This window comes from Ambystoma mexicanum, chromosome 14 (genome assembly GCF_040938575.1).
Source record: "Ambystoma mexicanum isolate Mex_15411 chromosome 14, UKY_AmexF1_1, whole genome shotgun sequence".
Taxonomy (NCBI): domain Eukaryota; kingdom Metazoa; phylum Chordata; class Amphibia; order Caudata; family Ambystomatidae; genus Ambystoma; species Ambystoma mexicanum.
In genome coordinates, this window is record NC_090940.1 from 456150322 (window position 1) to 456170579 (window position 20258).

At 44.5% G+C, this 20258-nt stretch overlaps 1 protein-coding gene across 1 annotated transcript in view; it reads left to right on the forward strand.

The window, feature by feature from the left end:
- The window catches only part of DICER1 (dicer 1, ribonuclease III), a 2611056-nt gene that overhangs the window by 171575 nt on the left and 2419223 nt on the right, over nucleotides 1–20258 (forward strand). The window contains exons 3-4 of the mRNA XM_069637684.1: nucleotides 10828–10990; nucleotides 11808–11938. Coding sequence (XP_069493785.1) covers nucleotides 10828–10990; nucleotides 11808–11938 — 294 coding nt within the window. The remainder of the gene's footprint in view (nucleotides 1–10827; nucleotides 10991–11807; nucleotides 11939–20258) is intronic.

Genomic DNA, 20258 nt, shown 5'->3' on the forward strand with positions numbered 1-20258 from the left:
AGTGGAGATACCAGAAGAGAGTACAGGGCAATAAGGGGCCAATTGGAGGTCTTGCAAATGAGGTCTTACCAGGCTCTACCCGCCTATCAAGAAACCACACCCACTGTGAGACCCTCAATGTGGTCTTGGGCGCCCCTGTGCACAAACCTTTCGAACCAATGGCGTTCGCGGACATTACTCTGGTCACCATTAAAACACCACTTTTGGTGGGTCTTAAGTCTGCACGCAGGGTTAGTGAAATCCAGGCACTGGTGGCCTTTGAACCATACACTACTTTTCATAGAGATAAGGTGGTCCTCAGAACGCATCCCGCGTTCTTGCCTAAGGTGAGCTCCTCGTTCCATTTGAATGAGGAGATCGTTTTACCTACTTTCTTTGCAGATCCGAAGGACGATGCACAAAGGGTCTTGCACTGCCAGGACGTCAGGCGCTCTCTGAAATTTTATCTGAACAAAGCCAAGAGCTTCTGCAAGTCCGATGCTCTCTTTGTCACCTTTATGGGGTCAAGGCCGGTTATCAGGCTTCCAAGGCCTCTATAGCAAGGTGGAGGCTTTCAGCCATCAAGGAGATTTACGAGGGGCAGCACAAGCCACTTTCAGCGAACATGCATGCCCACGCTGTCAGAGACAAGGCCACTGCGGTCGCATTCCAGAGACACGTTCCGTGGCAGGTCATTAGCAGCGCGGCCACCTGGGACAACCCTTCGGCCTTCTGCAAGCACTACTGTTTGGATGCCGGCTCTAGATCAGATGCAGCTTTCGGGCAGGCTGTCCTAAGGAACTTGTTTTCTTAAGGAGGGTCACCTCTCCACCCTGGGGCAACATTCAGTTGTAATCGCCCATATAGTATGGAGGAAAGGGGACTGGACGTAGAAGTCATTATAAGTTACTCACTGTAGTGACTAATGTATTCCTACTCAATAGTCCCCTTTCCTCCATAGGTCCCCCCATCCTCCCACCTAACAAAACTGGTGTCATTAGGCAATTGTAATATTGTCAACATGTCAATGGGGACTGAGGAGTGGTGTCGGTGGGCGGAGTCAGGGGAGCGCCTGCTCCCAGGGCCGTGCCCAGAACGCCTCTAAATTTAAAGGGGAAGAAGGTTTTTGTGGGGAAAAAGGTTCTGTCCCATGTCCCTAGCGAGGGACAATCATACAGTATGGAGGAAAGTGGACTATCGACAAGGAGTACGTTAGTTGGTGCGGTGAGTAACTTATCATTTAGTAAGAGTTGAGTTGACTAGATGCATATCCTCAGTTAAGGTAAAGCTCAATAGAAATGATCATTAACCCACAACGGGAGTGGTAGTGCAAAATAATGTGTAGTTGTTGAGTTTGAGGATTAGATGTGTTGAAGTGAAGTTGAGAAGATCACATTTTAGTTCCTTTTCTCCATAGATGTTACATGGGAGTATTGGTTTGATGTATGTGGTTTTATTACAATTGTTTTGTTATATATGAATTGAAAAAAGCATTCTACCGATTAAAACAAATCTGAGTTGAAAACTGCATCTTTGAATAGAATCATTACCTTTAGGTGGGTATTGTAGGAAGTCATGTAAGGGAAAAAACAATATTTAACGTAGGTCATCCAGTAGGAGCAAGGCTGGACTCACATGTAATACCTCATGCAATGTCCAGTTGGCAAATTAAGTGCTGAAAGCCTTAAATCTATAAAGTGTGATGAAGTCTCTGCTTGGTGATGAGCTGCCGCAGTGCGGTAAAGCCAGGGACTCCCTCTCCCCACACCAGTAAGGACACCACAGAGAAAGTTTAGGGGGTTCTCCTGGAGAACTGCACTGCAGTGCCCTCACATAGCAGGTTACAGTCACAATGGCACAACAAGTCCCATAATCCCATTTGGTGGAAGGAAAGATACAACCATTAACCTCTGGGACTATGCTCACTGTCAAGTTGCTAATTCCAACCCTGCCCTGTGCTCCAGCAGAACCAGTTGTGCAAGACGTTTGGTTCCTTTGGGAGCAGTGATCCCATTGAGCTGTTAGCGTCTGTGTGCTCGGCTCCTCTCGCACAGGTGCAATACACACTGTTTTTTCTGTAAAGGTAGGAACATGAGCTAGACCGAGTAATCCAGGAGCCATTCAACCATCCCCATTCCTCACATCTGAATTGGAAGTCACCATCAGAGAAGGGACCTACCAGCCAAGGCATACACTAGTTTCATGTAGAGACACACTCCTATTCCCTTTACTGAGGAGAAGCAGGAATGCAGTACCGGGATGGCAGACAGGGAGGATCTCTCTAGTAGCGGGCTAGGTCAATTCCATGTTCCACAGCAGGGCTTTAGGCCATTTTAAGTGGTGAAGTCCAGCCTCAATCCATATCCCATCTGACACACCTGAATTCAGTTACTCTGAATAGAGGATGGAAGGTGAAGCCACAACCTCAGTCAATCAGTATAGGTTCCTGAATGAGAGAGGATAGTGGTTGGAGCAGGAAGGAGGAGTTTAGAAAAAGTGGGAGGAAAGGCTGTAGATACAAGATACAAAACGGAAGGTAAAATCAGCGCGCAGATCCCAATATTCTTATTGAAAAATCCATAAAACAAAGTACAGATATGGCTTCAATGGTAATTAGACAGCCGACACGTGTTTCGACCTATCAGGTCGTTCTCAAGGCTGTGCATTGGTCTATAAATAATATATTCATGTATTAAGGTAACAAACCATAAACAATAATTCCAAGCAGGGTGAGACAAATGACAAAGTAAAATAACATACCAGTGTTTCAATGTATGGTTGTAGCCAATGAAAAGACAAGATAGTGATCCAAGATAAAACAAAAAGAAATAAAAAATGAGGATAAGCTGATATAGCATGTGAGAAACAGTATTACACTTGAGTAAATAATATGCCTGTGGGAAGTTGCAACATACTGTGATTCCAATGACGTAATGAACAAAGTGTGAGTACAAAAATATGGATACCCCTGATGCTAATGTGGATAGGGCGTAAAGTACTGTTAACAAAAAAGAGGAAAATCCACATGGAGACCAATATTCATTTCATTGTCATAAATTCACAAAGAAAGTAAGACATTTATGGAGAAGGATTTGAAACAGTGCCGTATAGGTCACTGAGAAAAACAACAAAATACAGGTACACTCTGGTGGCTTTGCAATTCTAGTATATTTAAATAATTAATATAACAACCAAGGGTACATAACAAAAAATTCAAAGAACATACAAAGAATAATTACAAATATGTGCAAACAAAGAATACATATAAATTTTCATAGTTAGTTTCCTGAGTCAAAACCGAAATAGTACATAATAAAGAAGCGATAGTCAAACTGAAATCATAGTTCCAGTCATCTACACAGTAACAGACTTGTGTTTAGGCAAAAGAAAAGGGGGGGGGGATCAGAATATTTTTCTGTGTAAAGCACACTAGACTGTAGTTGTTTTACAGAACTGTGGACCTATTAACTATTTGAGTAGGTCTACAAATGTGTTTAAGTGCCAACGTGTAAAGATACCAAATCTTTTAGGAAGGAGTGTCCCGTGCTATTCTGGAGGGGATTTTGAAAATGAAATCCCCCCCGTGACGTTTTCGTGCACCGGAAAACACGTTTCGGCTATGCCAATAGTTGGTGGCATCTGTATGTAGCCTTCCTCAGGGTGAAAAAAAGGACGAGCTGCTGGCTCTGTGGGAGAAGGAGGCAAAGAAAAAGGAAAAGATACAGATATGTATCAGAAGGAATAAACGAGTGCACCAACATATTGTTGTTAAAAAATCTCCTCCATGGAGGGTGTTGCAATAGCTAAAAGCAGGGAGGTGAGTCCACAAGTTACTTACCCTGTTACAGAGGCAGGAGTAAGCACAATGTGTGACTACACGTGCATATGTTCAGAGTCACATATGATGCATCAACCGGAGGTATGCTCAGGGGTCCACCTCGGCATTCCAAAACGGCAAATATCTAAAGGCAAATGTGAACAGGATGTAGAGCAGAATGGCTAGCACTGAGTCAAAGGTGCACTATTACCATGTTAGTATGGGTGAATGCAAATAGTATTAGCACCATGTGCAACATGCTTGTCATCTTATTTTAATTTAAAATGGAGAAAGGTGCATTAGATTGAAAAAAATGATGGAAGGCACACGGGGGCGGAAGCACATCACGGAGTGAAAGAAAGAAGTTCTGGGTATGGCGGTTCATAATGTGGTCAGAGGCATGCTTGAGTGACCTAGCACATGAGCCTACCTGGATGTTGAACAAAGTGGTATGTCAAGTAACACAGTTGCTGCCTAAAATAATGAAAAAGTCACCATTTGAGAGTGAATCACTACTGATGGGAGAATAGCAATGTATAAGTATCATGTGGAGGCAAAAGTGCCTATTGAATAAATAAGGCAAAGATAACTCACCCTCCAATGGGTATGTGTCTTTGTGCCAGTACGAATTTTCTAAAAAGTAAAATGACTCCAAATGTAACGTTTGGTAAATATAGCAATGAGACCTATAACAACCAAATGGCCCCAAAAAATTAGGCTGTACCTGGTGCAGGTAGCTCCACGGTAATCCTGGGGTCAGATCCCCATCTCCAGGAAGAAATTGAGTGAATTGACACTGGCGCTGTGCGGCAGGCTCAGTGTAAAATAACAGAAAACAGGCGAAATTGTGGCTGCGCTCGTGACGTCACGCACACGTTTTGCGAGTGACGACACGCGCGCACGCAATCGCACTGACGTTATTCGGCGTCATCTAGTGCGGCTCAAATCTTTCCTCCAGCACATAAGTATGTGTAATTGAGTGAGGGGCACTCATATTCACGTTGGGTGAACCCCATCAGTAATGGTATGTTGTATATGTCAGGGTAACATGAATGAAAGTGAAAAAGCACTCGTAATAAGCATAGTATACGCATTATGTAACTATCTTAAACTATATGAACTAGGCTTTGTATGAAATTAGTGGCTTGTCACATTGCAATGCTACTGATTATAATCAAAATGGTTGGTATCCATAAAATTAAATCAAGAGTGAGTGGCATGTTCTGCAAGGTAGAAGTGCAAGTTCCCAACGCATATTGTAAGTTACTAAGTGAATAATCACAGTAACACAAACAAATTTGCAGTGAGGTGAGCAGGGGTTGCTAAGGCATTTCTTTGAACCTCAAAATGATAGCTCATTTGTAGTAAGTGATTAGTGTTCTATGCTAATGCTGGAAGTTATAAAAATCTACATGGTATGCAAAGAAGGAATTGTAATAATAATTGTTCACATTATCAAACTCCACTGTATTCGGTATGAGTATCCAAAATTACAGATATGTATCTAAGTGTGCCAAACTTCAAAAACAAAAATATAAATACATGAATTGCACAAAATGAAGATAGTCAAAGAATACAGCATCTGTTGGCAAGGCACACAAACAAATACTAAAGGGCCAGCCTCAATACAATAACAACCAATAAATTGTCATAAAAATACATGCATTTCATGGTCTGAGTTCAATCCAACTGTAGTGTATCTGAGGTGACAAATTAGTTTACATTCAAGTCTCCTTAATTTCAAGCAAAGATTGCCACCACGTTTGCCAGTGGATGCCCTGGCTAGGCCCAAAAACCATATGTCTGATTTGTTGGCTAACTGATGTTCTGTTAGCCAATGCAAGGCTAATGGCAAGTTAGCACCAGTTTTGTTAAGGCTAGACAGATGTTCCCTTATACGAATTCTCAATTGCCTAATAGTACTTCCTAAATAAAGCTTATCACAGACACATAAAATTGCATAGACCACACATTTGGTTTTACAGTTGATGAAATCTCTAATTTCAGTTTGAATACCATTACAATCTATAAAAGTCTGGCAACTCTGATGTGCATATTGACACTGATTACAATTTCCACATTTGAAAAAGCCTTTTTTGTTCTGCAACCATGTTGTTTGTCTTTCAATATCAGGCTGATCAAGAAAGGAAGTACTGAGTCTGTTACGGACAGTATATTAGCCTTGGTGAAAATGAAGTTAGGACTGTCTGAGACATATGGTGTAAGATCTGGGTCCAGTTTAAGCAAATGCTAATGTTTAGAAGCTAATTTGAACAGAGTTGCAGAGTCACTCGTATACTGTGTAATTAAGGAGACAGGTCTCTGTTTAATGTCCGCATGAGTTTTAGTGCTTAACAAATCCTCCTGTTTGACAGATTGATATTTTTATTTTTCACAACCCCCAGCCTGTCTTACTGTAAGACTGCAGATACAGCTGGAGAGAGGTTGGAAAAGGAGATGGGAGAGGTTGAGCTAGAAGCCCAGAGGGGGTAGACTGCACTGCTGGTGAATGGTAAGCGTAAGGAGGTGATGTAAAAGCTATATGGGTGGAAGGATTGAGAAATCAAGAGTAGGTTAGGTTGGACAGGAGGCAAAAGATCAAGGAGAGGTCTCTGGCAAATGTAAGGAAGAGGCTAAATTATGTCGGAAGGTTGGTGGGAAAAGTCAGGAGCAGTTGACTGAAAGTTTTCTTGGTGGAGGCGATCAGAGTCATCGGAGGAGGTTTGAGGAAAGGGGCCGACCTGACAGAGGAGCTAGTTGGGCAAGAGAATTGAGTGCAGAAGAGATCAAGGAGATGAATGAGTTTCAAGGAGTGAGGAGAAAAAATCAAGGAGACTATAGATGATAATAATTGGAAAGTAGTTGGCAGAAAAACTGAGAAAGTCGGGGAGAGGCGTGACCGAGGGAGTTAGAGGAGGTTAGAAAGCAGAGAGGAAGTTATCCCAAAGTTAGAAGAGGAGAGTGAGTACAAGGAGGTGTAACATGGGAACTTGAGGAAGAAAATGAGGGGGGAGCTCTACTTATTCAATTATTGAAGAGATAGCAGGGATGTAGCAAAAGGGGTCCTGTTTTGGAAGGTGGTAAAGGAAGAGACTATTAGAAGGTGGAATGAGTTTGTGAGGATGACCAGAGGAGGACGGAGATAGAAGAACCCCATTATTAGATATCCGAAAGACACAGTTGTTGGGGAGAATTCTCATAAATGTGCTAATTCCCTTCACCTTAGAGACCCCCAGCAACTTTGCTGGATTTTGAGGACTTGATTTTCTTACCTGGAAAGAGTGTGAACCTTTTTTCCCCACTTACTTGTGTTCTTTGATTATGGAGTTTTAGATCACTCCATAGGTATCCTCTTTTCATTTGTGTTACACAGCACCATCAGTCTAGTAACACAGGGATGTCTTTTAGACTCCGCAAAGGTTTAAATACCTACTCTGGGATAAACTACTGTTTCCCAGAGAATGTAAAGTGAAATTCCTAGACCCAGCCCACACCGTCTTACAATGGAGTGCTGGAGGGGTTACATAGTATCCCCTGTGTCTAAATTCTCATGTAGCAGTCATATTCTATGGTTTTCTATTGAAAAGGCTGGTGGCAGTGGTTTTACAGCAAACTGCCATGATTTTTCCCGACCGCGAACACCGGTAGCTAAAAATCACGGGAGCCATGTTTTTCAATATGGCGCCTTAAGCTCCTTTGTTTAAACAGGTCCCGGTCTTCTTTTTTCGCCGTTTCTTTTTGGAAAGGTCCTTCTAGTGTTTGTCTCTGCGCGCCTAACCAGGTTTGGTTCCTTTGTTCGTATGCCTTTGGCGGGATTCAGGACTGAAGACCGCCTCTGGCGTCTGAGTGTCTGTGGTGGGCAGGTAGTGAGGGAGGTGCCCGAAACTCCCTGTGCTTAGTCTCATAGGAGACCCAAATGCACTCTGGCGTGATTGGCTGGCTGTCGGGCAAGGACAGCCACCCTGCTGGGTGAGTGACAACTATGCTGGAATGAAAAGGAGAGAACTGTTTAAAAGGCGAGTCTCTTGGACTGGAAAGCAGAGTCGACCACTGGAACGAAATACCGAAGAAGAGCTGGAAGAGGAAGGCTGCTGCAACTCCTGGACTGTTGGTTTGCCCGGTGAAGCTCTGCTGCAGGTCCGAATTGCCAAGTTCATCTCGACAGAGAAGCCCCTTCAAGGACGACTTCTCCTTTTGAGTTGGTGGGACCAATAAACTGGTAAGCTACCTGGATACCATTCTCAACGCTGGTTAGGATTAACCAGGGGGAAGGACAGCTACCCGAACTGAAGTTACTCCATTTTGTTTGCGTTTTCCGATGATCCCGTGCAGTGCAGGAGTCCCCCGACGTCCTCCCTCTTGTCCCCACGACTGAGGCTCAGGAAGATCTGCAGGAACTGCCAGGAACCAACGACTTTAGCTGCATTTGTTTCTTCGTACTACGGTACTGTGCCAACCCGATTGAGCGAACGCCACTCTCGCGGTGAAAGTTTGTGAAACTTTCCCAACTTGCAGGCCTAATCAGCTTGTGACCCAACAAATGATTCGTTTTCGCCTAAACTACTTCTGAGAACTTTTGCAAAGACTTTACCGTTTGATACCAGAACTGCTCTTTCCTATCCAGAATGCTAGCCCATTGACTTTGGCCTAGGCCTATTGACTTGAATTGAATGCTTCTGGTGAACTGAAACTATTTGCACTGTCTAACAAGTATATTTGATCTATTCTACTTACCTTATGCCTTTTTGCTCACCTCTAAGTAACTGAACTGCCATTTGGCTCCTATTTCAGGTGATCTCCAACTGTATAAAAATCTTAGAGTTTTGTATTTAAGTGTATTGGTATATAATATTAAGTTGCCTCCTTCTATTGAAATGTTTTCTAAATGATTGTGTAATAAATTAATAAGTGTTTTACCAAGAAACCTTGAGTAGAAGTGTCTACCATAACCACTGTGATTGAAAGTCATCTGTGTAATGACTTGTACTGCTCACATTCACTCTTGAGATGAGCCTGGCTGCTCAGCTCGACACCAAAAACTGTGTGGTACAGACTTATACCAAAGTCTGGTTTGGCTTACACCTGTAGTCCTAATTGTGTGTGGTGGTCCCAGAGGGTACTGCATGCAATTATGCCTAATAACAGTGGGAGAGATGGGTAAACCTGCACCAGGTAGATAAATGGCTAGTACCTAGATAGCGTGAGGAGGCACAAGAGGGTCCGACTGGTACTAGGCAGGCTTTGGAAGCGGAAGTAGGAACAAGCCGGTGGCAAAGCAGCCAAGAGGGAGCTTACTGCATGGAGACGACTGAGAAGGTCAGAACCATGGAATGTTTGGGTGCACAGGTTGCTTAGCCAGGATCCCCAGGAGAGTTGGTCATCCTGGCCTAAGCCAGTCCCCTCTCCATGAGAAGCTGCAACACTCATTTGAAGCAGCCCAAAAAAAGAGCTAAACCCTTTCAATGAACTGGGGGGGGGGGGAAGTTACTTCATGGACTTTGAAAGAATTTCTAGTTGCCTTTTTCCAACTCGTTTGTTATTTGGCTCAACTTGTAGACCACACCAAAATAAAAGTTTGTTAAACCAGACCTCCAAATTTGCATTTTCCACTGCTGGTGATTTTTTTTTGTTGCATTAGAAGTGGTGTACTCAATATTTAGTGAAGGACATAGACGATGCATTAAGGGGCGCAGATGTGTAGGAGGGCGGTGTGCTCTACGATCTCCCTGCAATACAGACACCAGGCCCTGAAACTGATACACAGGTGGCATTACCTGCCGGCTGTGATAGCAAAGATGTGTAAGGGATATGACCCTCATTGCTGGAAATGCCACCAGGAGGAAGGGGACTATGTCCACATGTGGGGGGCCTGCTCTGAGGTACAACTATACCAGAGGGAAGTGTTATTGTGGATAATAGGGGTTGATGGGATTCAGAGAGCTCCTGCTGTGCCTCCTCCTCTTTGGGTATGGTGTAGGAAGAAACTGAACAGGAAGCGGGTCATATGCTGCAGATCATGCTGGTGGCGGTGAGGTGCTGCCTAGCCCAAAAGTGGAAAAAACCTGTGCATGCTGGTGGAAGGGTCCTATGGGTCATAGCAAAGCCAGGTCCTGCTTGACATTTTTTGGAAGTTCATGAGGAAAAGGAGAATCACTGAGCAATGGTTGTAATGTAGGCCTTGGGGTCTTTGAATCGTCCGTCCAGAGAAGGGGGCGACACCCATGGCTGACAGCCAGGGGAATCTACTAGTGCTCAATGCATGGGAGTAGGAGGTGTGGGGGTAGGGGGAAGGAAATAGGTGGGGGGAAGGATAAAGAGGGGGTTATTGGTTTTAGAGGGGAGGATTTAGGATGATTTGTAATGTAATTTGTGAAATGCCAATAAAGTTTAATTTAAAAAAATGGTGTACTGTGTGCATGGGAAGAAGTGGGTAGAGTGTGACATTTTATGCCTGACTAGTAACTAGCAACTTGAAATTATTACCCCAGTTTACACTTTAGTTTTGAGTTTGGGCTGCATGTTAATCCCCGGTGGCCATCCTGACAAAGGATAACTTGGAGGCAAGTCAGGGCTGCTAATTTGTACCATTTTGTAGAAGCTGCCCCGTTGCACATTTGTGACCAATTTATCATTTGTGTTATCAAGTTTGTAGCCTTTTCGGCAGTCTGTATAGTTATGAAGTAAGCAACAACAAAAAAACTCAGTAGAATTGCAGAGATATCCCTCAACCCATATGCAAAGTTGTGGTTTCCAGAAACATTTCCACTGCATGCTTGACAAAATGTGTTTATAATGTTGGGTGTCATTGAGAGATCTTTCACTGGTAAGCTTCTCTGACGTCCACCCATCTTTTTACCTTAAAAATCATGCCAACGGAAATCCTGCTTTCTACACTCTACCACTGAGGGGGTCGTGCAGGAGTGGGGTTGGGTGAATTTCACACATGGTTAGTGTCTGATTTTCAGGATGTTTTGTTTTTGTTTAGTGCACACCACAATGTTTCAGTACGTTCAATTTAATTATATCCACAGGTTGAACTGCTCGAAGCAGCTCTGGATCGTAATACAATAGTTTGTTTAAATGCTGGATCTGGGAAGACCTTCATTGCAGTACTACTCACAAAAGAGCTGTCCTACCAGGTGCGGGGGAACTTCAATCACCAGGGAAAGCGAACAGTGTTTCTGGTCAACTCTGGTAAGTTTTCATAAGAGTTGGGCAGATTGTCATGTTTTGAATATGTTATGCTTTGACGTTTAATGTCAAGTAAGAATCGTTTCAATTTATTTTGAAGTGTGAAGTTTGTTTTCAATGTTAAGACGTTTATCTTGGGTCCACTCTAGGCAAGCATTTACAAAAGGTCTACATGTTGATATTAAACCCTTATGGCTAGGCTCCTGGCTTGTCAGTATCCAGCATTTCAAAACACCACTACTTAGTAGGAAGTAGTGACACTGTAAACGCGGATCTCAAAATGAAAGACTTCTGCACCTTCCTTCCTCTACACCTTGGCCTTCCAACTCTGTAAGCAGTTTGCGTGCTTAAGTGAATCATACATGTGTCTGCTTTTCCACACACTACCTTTATTTTTCACTACAATTCATGCTGTAGTGGCTGCATGGCAGGCACAGCAGCAAGCTGGTGTAATGTGTGTTCTATTTCAAAATTTAATGTTTTTTTATATATGGATTAAGAATTATGGAGACACTGAATGAGAACAGTGTTTTTCTCCGTTTCACTAATTTGGCACACTTTTGAATTATTGTTGGATAGTTAAATTTTACTATTGCAGTTGTCTTTCCATGCTCATGTGTATTGGGAACAAGTTTATTTTATAAAGCATGCAAATGGGCCTCATAGAGATCTATTACAATCTAAGAAATGCTGTGATTATGAAAATTCTATGTTGTAGAATGATATAGCAGGAACTACCTTTTTTAAAATCTCACTTTCAAATAGCTGTTGATAAAAAAAATGTTTACGAGCATGACTATTACATTTGTTTTCCTCCCAGCAAACCAAGTTGCTCAGCAAGTTTCAGCTGTGAAGACCCATTCAGATCTTAAAGTCGGGGAATATTCTGATTTAGAAATTACTAAATTATGGACGGCAGACAAGTGGAACCAAGAATTTGTTGAACATCATGTAAGCCATAAGAATATATTTTAAAACATTTAATTAATTGTCAGTGTGAATGCAAGTACAGAAGCTTTAATCTGGAATGGTTTGATCAGAATTATTTCTTTTGATTAATCTCTCTACAACACACACCAATGAGAAAGTGTTTGAGACCTGTGTATCTGTGCAGGGATCATCATTAAGATTTTATAAAAAGGAGATAAAAGCAGCTCCTGGGTATTCGGCATTAATCAGTGACCAGGAGCTACCATGGCTAGTACATAGCGCTCTGAAAATCTAACTTCCACATAAGATGCAAAAATATGATTTTGTCCATTATGTATGCCCCCTTATGCTTTACATATAGTACAGATGTGTCCTAATGTTTATTCACAGTTAAATTCACATACATGTGTTTATTCTGCATCAGTTGGCCTGGAGAGCCAAAAGTGGCTCCTGGTAGTGGTTTGCATCAAGCTAACCAGGCTGTTCTAGTTCACAAGAAGGAGCTAAATAGCTCCCAGCTCTCATTATTTCAAACCCTGCTGTAAACTTGCATGCTTTGCATAACAGTCATCTACTGGTTGGTTCAAAGTAGCAAAGGTTGTTTAGTTCTCAAGTAAAAGGGCGTGGACCAGGGCACTTCTGCCACACAATCTCTATGCTATCTGTGCCCATGATCCTTCACACACCATGTCCTCAGATGATTTTATTTCTGCCGTCTCTTAGCCTTGTGTGTCAGCGGGGAATGGATTTTTTTACTTCACACAACACACTACACCGGTTATCAACTCAATGTCTGAGGGCTTGAGCTGATGTACAACTCCAGACATTGACACCAACAATTACAAACTGGTTGATGGCACCTGCCACCCGATGTACAGTAAGGAGAGTGGGCTGGGCGCTGCTGTCCTCTCACAACATTGAGAGTGCCTTCACATACTCTTAGTCCTGCATTTAACCGCTGCCTCGTTACAATTGTTCCAAATCAAAAAGATGCCATTTAAATGCTGTCCGGGCTGCAATTCAAAGTCCTCTTGGGAGGACATTCAGTCTGTAACCATGGCCTTCCAACGGACCATGCAGTGTTTTGCATGCACAAAATGTTAACCAAAGACCCGAAAAGACTGTAGTTAAGCGGTGGGTGACATACGTCACGGCAGCTGTGACCGCTGAACACTCTAGACCTTCTGCGTCCAACGAAACTATCGCCGTCAATCCCCAACTCGAAAGGCCCGCTTATAGCCAATCTAGTTAGGCATCTTCTAGCGCCTGTAAGACTGCCAAGTAGGCTGATTGCCAAACTACATCCGAAGATTAGAAAGCTGATACACTGAGCGACAAGGGCTAAAATACCTGTGGATCGGTGCATAGTCAGTTCGGTGTGCATTGATTGAAGGCCCCATCCAAGCACATCAACATGTCTTCAAAGACTTAAAAAGCCAACAGATAGTGCTCAGCCCAAGTGGTACAGGCCACTAAGGAACCACAAAAGGCCATGGATACTAGGGTAAACCATCTTCTCTCTATACCATCCCTCTCTCAGGGAGCACTAAGAAGGAAAGTCACTACACCAGTTAAGACGGGCAGGAAGAAGAGGAAGAAAGTGAAACGCCTCTTGGTGAAGAGAACTTAGATGATCTACTGTATTACAGATATTGAAATAAGGATTTGACTAGCAGGAGCTAAAAGCAGCTCTTGGGTATTTGGCATCATCAGTAAGCAGGCACTACCTCAGGGAACCTGGAGCTGTTCTTTAGCATTCAGCAAATACAACTCGCATAAAAGATGATACTCCTACGCCCAGTCCCCTTTCCTCCATCCTCTATGGGCGTCTTTCGCGAGGGATAGGAACGAAACCTTTTTTTTTCCACCAGGAAAAGACATTTCCCCTTTAAATGTACTGGTTCGTGGGGCTGCAGCCCCGGGAGCGTGGGCTCCCTTAGCCCCGCCCACCAGAGCCACACCTCGGTCCCCTTTTCCACATCGACTGGAACGGACCGCTACCAGCAGCGTTCCTGGGTGAGGTCACAAGCTTTGTAATTCCACGCACTTTCCCTGAAATCTTTTTTCTTTTGCAGATTTGGGAACACTGTCCACCAGTGCCTAAGTTTGTCCCTGGCGTATGTCGGCCTCAACAGGGTTTAGCAGATGCCCGTCTTGCTATGGTTCCTTCCCCACAGCAGATCCGCACATGCTCTGTCTCTGGTGCCTCAGTGAAGACCACGGATGGGACAGGTGCTCTCACGCCCAGGTCGCTTAAACAATGGCTCCGGCATTGGAGAGATCGGGAACCCACGCAGGCAGAGAAGTGGAACCCACTCAGGCAGGTGCGGAGGCCCGCCAGCCAGACAATCAACAGAGGAGAAGCTTTACTCCAAGGGCAGACTGGGTACTAATGACACCTGTCACAGGATCACGTCTTACCCCAAAATCTCAGGTTCCAGGTATAGTGACCCCATGTACGGACAAGGGATGGGGAGGCAGCAGGTGTATCTGCCATCGTCCACATGCAGGAGTGTTAGGTAAGATTGAATGCAGTAACCCTGTGGCAGACTACCCCAGTCCTGTCCATTCGGTATTAGGTGTTAGGCAAGAATGTGTGCAGCAACCTTGACCTCCTGGCAATATTAACCCAACCTTTGGAATAAGTCTGTACTGCACACGTTTGTAGTGTGGCTGAGCAGCCAGGCTTATCTCAAGAGGGGTCAATGTGAGCAGTAGGGCTCTAACACAGAGATTCACAGTGACAAGTGTTCAAACAAACTCTTACACTCAAGGTATCTTGATTGAACAATTATTAATTTAACAGTCAGTAGAATAAGCCTTCTTCCGACTGGAGCAATATATAAGCAACACACAAATACACTTCAAAATACACACTCTTAGTTTCTCTAAATTAGCAAGTACCCATTTGGGATGGCACACAGACGGTTCCTACATCCTGAGGTGACTTAAATAACTAAGACACTGTGGACAATTAATATATCACTGATACATTTAGAGCAATGCTGAGTTGGTGTCAAAGAAAAGGGTTTGGGAATAAAAACACAAGTTACACACATATTCTGAAGCAGGTAAGTACTTTAAAACTCCCAATGCAAAGTAATTTAACCCTTTCCTGGAGGAGAGTTAAAACACAAAGTCAGAGGTAAGAACAGTCTTTCAGGGAACCAGGTCAGCCAGTGTCAATTGAGCAAAAGTCTAGGTGAACTGAAGCACTTGTTGTAGGTAAGTAAAAGTATTGCGCAGTGTTTTAGAAGTCTTTGTAGAAATAAAGAATCACAGAAGGGCCACAAACTGGGAGGCTTGTGAAAGCCAAAACTGCAAGCAACCGTGCAAAAGCAGCCAAGACAAGACTCAACTGAGAACAAGCATGGCTACACAACAAGAGGTAAGTCCCCTTAGTGTTACAGTACCTTTTGGTTAGAAGAAATGGTTCCAGCTGGCCTCTGTTCCTGTACAGCTCTGGAAATCCTGTTACTGGCCCCGAGTCATGGGGACAAGAGGGCGGACGTCTGGGGACTCCAGCACTGCAATGGGGAGGTCTGCGGCAGCAATGGGCAAACCTCAATTCAGCAGCACGTCACGGTTTCAGGTCCTCGTGTCTATAGCAAATAGCAACACTGCGGTTTGCGGATAGCACTTCAGACCTACCTCGCAACTGGGGACCAGCACTCTCAGTGAGGTGGCTCAGGCTTGGTCAGTCCTGCTTCCTGGGAGTCCGGAGGATGTTCTTGACGCTTTGTTCTGATTTAAAGACACTCACTCGATTCTGGTGTTCCTCTCCCTGGCACTTCGGTTCCTGCAGCAGCAATGGAAGTACAGCCAGCTCCAGGAGGATTTCCGGATGAGCTTGTCTTGGGGTCGATTGGTCCCTCCAACCCAAGGGTAGAAGTTGTCCTTTGCAGGTCTTCTATAGTTGAGGTGAATTCGGAGCTTCAGCACAGCAGCAGGGCTTCACCGGGCAAACCAACGGTCCAGGAGTTTCAGCAGGCATCTCTTCCAAATTCTTCTTCGAAGTCCTTCGTCCAGTGATCGACTCTGCCTTCCAAGCCAAAAAGCCTCATCTATTATGCAGGTTTCTCCCATTCATTCCAGCCTAGCTGTCAATCACACAGCAGGGTGACTGTCCTCCAACGAGATCCAGCCGGCCAATCACCTTAGGGTGCATTCCTGTAGCCAAGGGGATTAAGCACAGGGAGTTTTGGGCACCTCCCTCACTTCCTGCCCCTGCTAGACATGCTGGAGCCAGAGGCGGGCTTCACTCGTGAATCCCGCCAAAGGCAAAAATAACAAAGGGACCACACCTGGTTTGGCACGCAGAGTAAATCTCAAGAAGGACCTTTCCAACAAGAAATGGTGAAAAAAGAAGACTGGGCCATTTTGACAAAATGGGCACCCATGGGTGTCTTACTGCAGTTGGAATTGAAGCCCGTGTTAAAAACGCACAATGGTAGTAAAAAGTAAACCACTGCCACCAGCCATTAATTGTAGAACGGGTAACGTAAAAATTTTACATGAGAAACTAGACAAAGGGGATACTAAGTAACCCCTCCAGCACCCAAGATAGTGTATGCTGGGTCTAGAAAGTTACAAAATGTAAGTAAAGTCAATTTCACTTCACTGCTGTAGGAAACCGTAGTTTTACCAAGAGAAGGTATTTAAACCTTTAGGAAATCTAAGACTTCCCTGTGCCATTGCACTGAAGGTGCTGTGTGTCACAATGTAGAGATGATGCCTATGGAGTTTTTCAGACTCCAAAGTCAAAAGGAACACAGAGTCCAAATCACCGAAAAATACATGAGAGAGTGGGAAGAAGGTCTCACTCTCTCCAGGTTAGAAAAGAAAAGTCCTAAAGTCCAGGGAAAAGAGCTGGTGGTCTCTAAGGTAGAAGGGAATTAGCACATTTCTGAGAATTCTCCCTAACATTAGATAACCCATCTATTGGTATAGGTCTGTACTACCCAAGTTGGTAGAGTGACTGAGCAGCCAGACATATCTCAAGAGGGGTACATATGAGCTCTAGTATCGAAATCCACACATACAAGTATCCAAATAACACTTACATTCAAGGTTTTCTAGTAAAATAATTATTTATTTAACAGTCAGTTTTAAATAAGCCGTCTTTAAAAAGGGCAATCTGCAACAATAAAAATACACTTCATAACACGTTCTCAGAATCAGATAAGCAAGTAGATACCCTTTAGAGATGCTTCATATACACTTCCTACACCCTGGGTTGACTTCAATTCCTAGGACATTAATGGCAATTATATATCACTTTTGGACTTGGTAAAATTCTGAGGTTATGGAAAGGAAAGGTTAAGGGAAGGGAAAATGTTAACAGGTTCTCAGAGCATTTGAGCACTTTTAAATCTCCCAATGAAATCTAGATAAAACCTTTCCTAGCAAGATTAGTTAAGACCAATGCATCACCTATGAGCGACAGTTGGAATCAAAGTCAGTGGTTTAGAAGAGTTTGCAGGGAGCCAGGAAGGCCAAAGTCAATTTGAACAATATCTATGGAGCGGAGGCACTTCTTAGATAGCACAAAAGTCTTGCACAAAGTTACAGAGTTTGTTGTAGGAAATCACTGTTGGGCCACAAGCTGTTATACTTGTGAAAAGTTAGAGGTAGAATAACTCTAGAAAGGCAGCTACTGCAAATCTCAACAGAGACAAGCAAGCTACGGACAAAGAGTTAAATACCCCTGACTCAGAAATGTACCTTTAGGTTAGAAGAAGAGGATCCAGCTGGCTTCTGTCCTGATTAGAGTTGCTGATCCTGTGTTCCTGGGCCTCAGTCATGGGGACAAGAGGGAGGACGTCTGGAAGACTTGTACACTACAGTTCGAAGGTCAGCGGCAGGTACAGGCTCTTTTCAGTTCAGCTTCACTTTGCGGTTTCAGCTACCGGCAAATAGCACCACCGCGGATCTTGGACACTGGATGGACTTCCAACACTCTGATGAGATGACTCAAACTTGGGTTCTCCTACTTTGGGAAGGTCATCGGGATCTTCCTGGAGCTTTGGTCCGGCTTGAAGAGGTTGTACTCGACTACGGATTTCTCTACCCCTGGCACTCGGTTCCAGCAGCAGCAAAGAATTACAGCCAGTTGGGGAAGGTCTTCCAGCAAAGTTCGCCTTGGGGTTAGTTGGTCCCACTAGCCCAAGGGAAGAAGTCACCCTCTCCTGAGCTTCTCTAGTCGATTCGGAAAAGGAGTTTCAGCACAGCAGCAGGGCTTCACTGGGCAGTTCAACGGTCCAGGAGGATGCCACAAGCGTCTCTTCATGATTCCTTCGGTTGTATCTTCCAGTGGTTGACTCTGGCTTCAGTTCCAGAAGCCTCGCTTTTTATGCAGGTTTCTTTCATTCATGCACAGCTTAGCTGTCACACAGCAGGGTGGTTGTCCTGCAATGACAGCCAGCCAGCCAATCAGAACTGAGTCTATTCAGGTGACCAAGGAGACTTAAGGCCAGGGAGTTTCGGGCACCTCCCTCGCTTCCTGCCCTGCCAGACATACTGGAGCCAGAGACAGGTTTCAGTACTGAAGCCTGCCAAAGGCAAAACAAACAAAAGGGTTAAACCTTGTTTGGCACGCAGAGTAAAACACAAGAGAGGCCTCACAAACAAGAAATGGTGAAAAAAGAAGACGGGGGGCCATTTTGACACAATGGTCACCCATGGGTGCTGTACTGCAGCTGAGGATTCAGCCTGCAATAGAAAAGCACAATGGTAGCAACATTAAATCACTGCCACCAGCCGTTTAAAGTTGTGAGAGTAACATCAAAAACGTTACATAAGTAAGTAGGAAAGATGGGATGTGCCGGACCTACATAGGAAAAAGGTAAGTAAACTAAATTTCACTTTGCTATTTCTTGGAAACTGTAGTTCACCCAAGAAAATGTATTTAAACCTTAAGAGAAATATAAAGAATTTCTCTGTGGCACTGCACTGAAGGTGCTGTGTGTCACCATAAAAAAGTTGATGCCTATGGAGTTTGTCAGACTACCGAAACAAAGACAACAGAGCCCAAATCGCATCAAAAATATATGAGAGTGTGAGAAAAAGGTCTCGCTCACTCCAGGATACAAATGAAGTCCTAAAGTGCAGCAAAAGAGCTGGGTGTCTCTAAGGTTGAAGGGAATTAGCACAGAAATGAGAATTCTCCTGAACAAGGATCATGCCTAGCCAGCCTGTGAGGACAACAGGTTTTTCAACAAATTCATGTCTCTCATGCGGTCCCCACAAATGGGCACCGTTTTCAGGGGCATTATCAAGAAAATGTTGCCTCCGGCTATGCCCGCGCAGCAGCCCGTTCCTGAGGTTCCAGTGGCCCGGCACAGGTGCAGACCCCCACACTGGAAGCACCTCCAAAGGATGCTGGGGTCACCCACCCCCCCAGGGGCAGAGGACCAGCAGGATACAGACGAGGAGGAGCAGGACACACCTTCTTCAGCAAAAGCCTTCCATCACAGGATTGCTGGCCTGGCGGAATACCTGGGCATTCCCCAGCCGCAGAAGGGGCTTCCTGAGACAAGAGTTCTGGTGGAGGTCCTGAGCATTGGGCAGAGGCGAGGTATGGCATCCCCCTGCATAAGGATGTGGAGGCTTTTGCCAAGAAGTGTTGGCTCAAGCCACACTACACGCAACCGGTTAACAAGAGCTGGATGCTAATTTCAGGCAGGCAGAGGGGGACAGCATGCTACACTCTACTCACCCACAACCTCTCATTGGTTATCGTTGCGGCATCCATGAATGCCAAGACCCAGGCTTCCTCGCCTAGTACTGCCACGACAGCCCTCTTGAACAAGGAGGGAAAGACTCTTGAATCCAATGGCAAGAAGGTCTACTCTAATGCTGGTCTACATCTCGGGCAGGCCAACGCAGATGCCATCCAGGCTGCGGCTAATCAAAGCCTGTGGAGGGAAATTGCAGACTTTCTGCCTGACATCCCTAAGGACAAACCAGCCTCATTAAAAGCGGGCCTAGCTGAGGTGAAACACGTGGCACAGGACATTATGGAGGCCACTTTAGGTCATATCGACATGGCTAACGGAGCAATCTGTCTGGCTGAAAGCTACCAGGTTCAACCCGGATGTTCGGGATAGAATCCTGGACCTTCCATTCGAAGGGGGTGATCTTTTCCACTCCACAGCTGATGAAGAGCTGGACCAGAAGAGCAGCTCTCAGACAGCCAAGTCTCTGACCTTTCTTACCAAGTCAGCAGTTAAGCCTTTCTCACAGGTACAGTTTAGAGTAGAATTGGGGCTTCAGTCACTATATTCAAAAGTTAAGACCAAGAAGTTAATGCTGTTTTATAAGATGGTCACCCAGAGGAAAC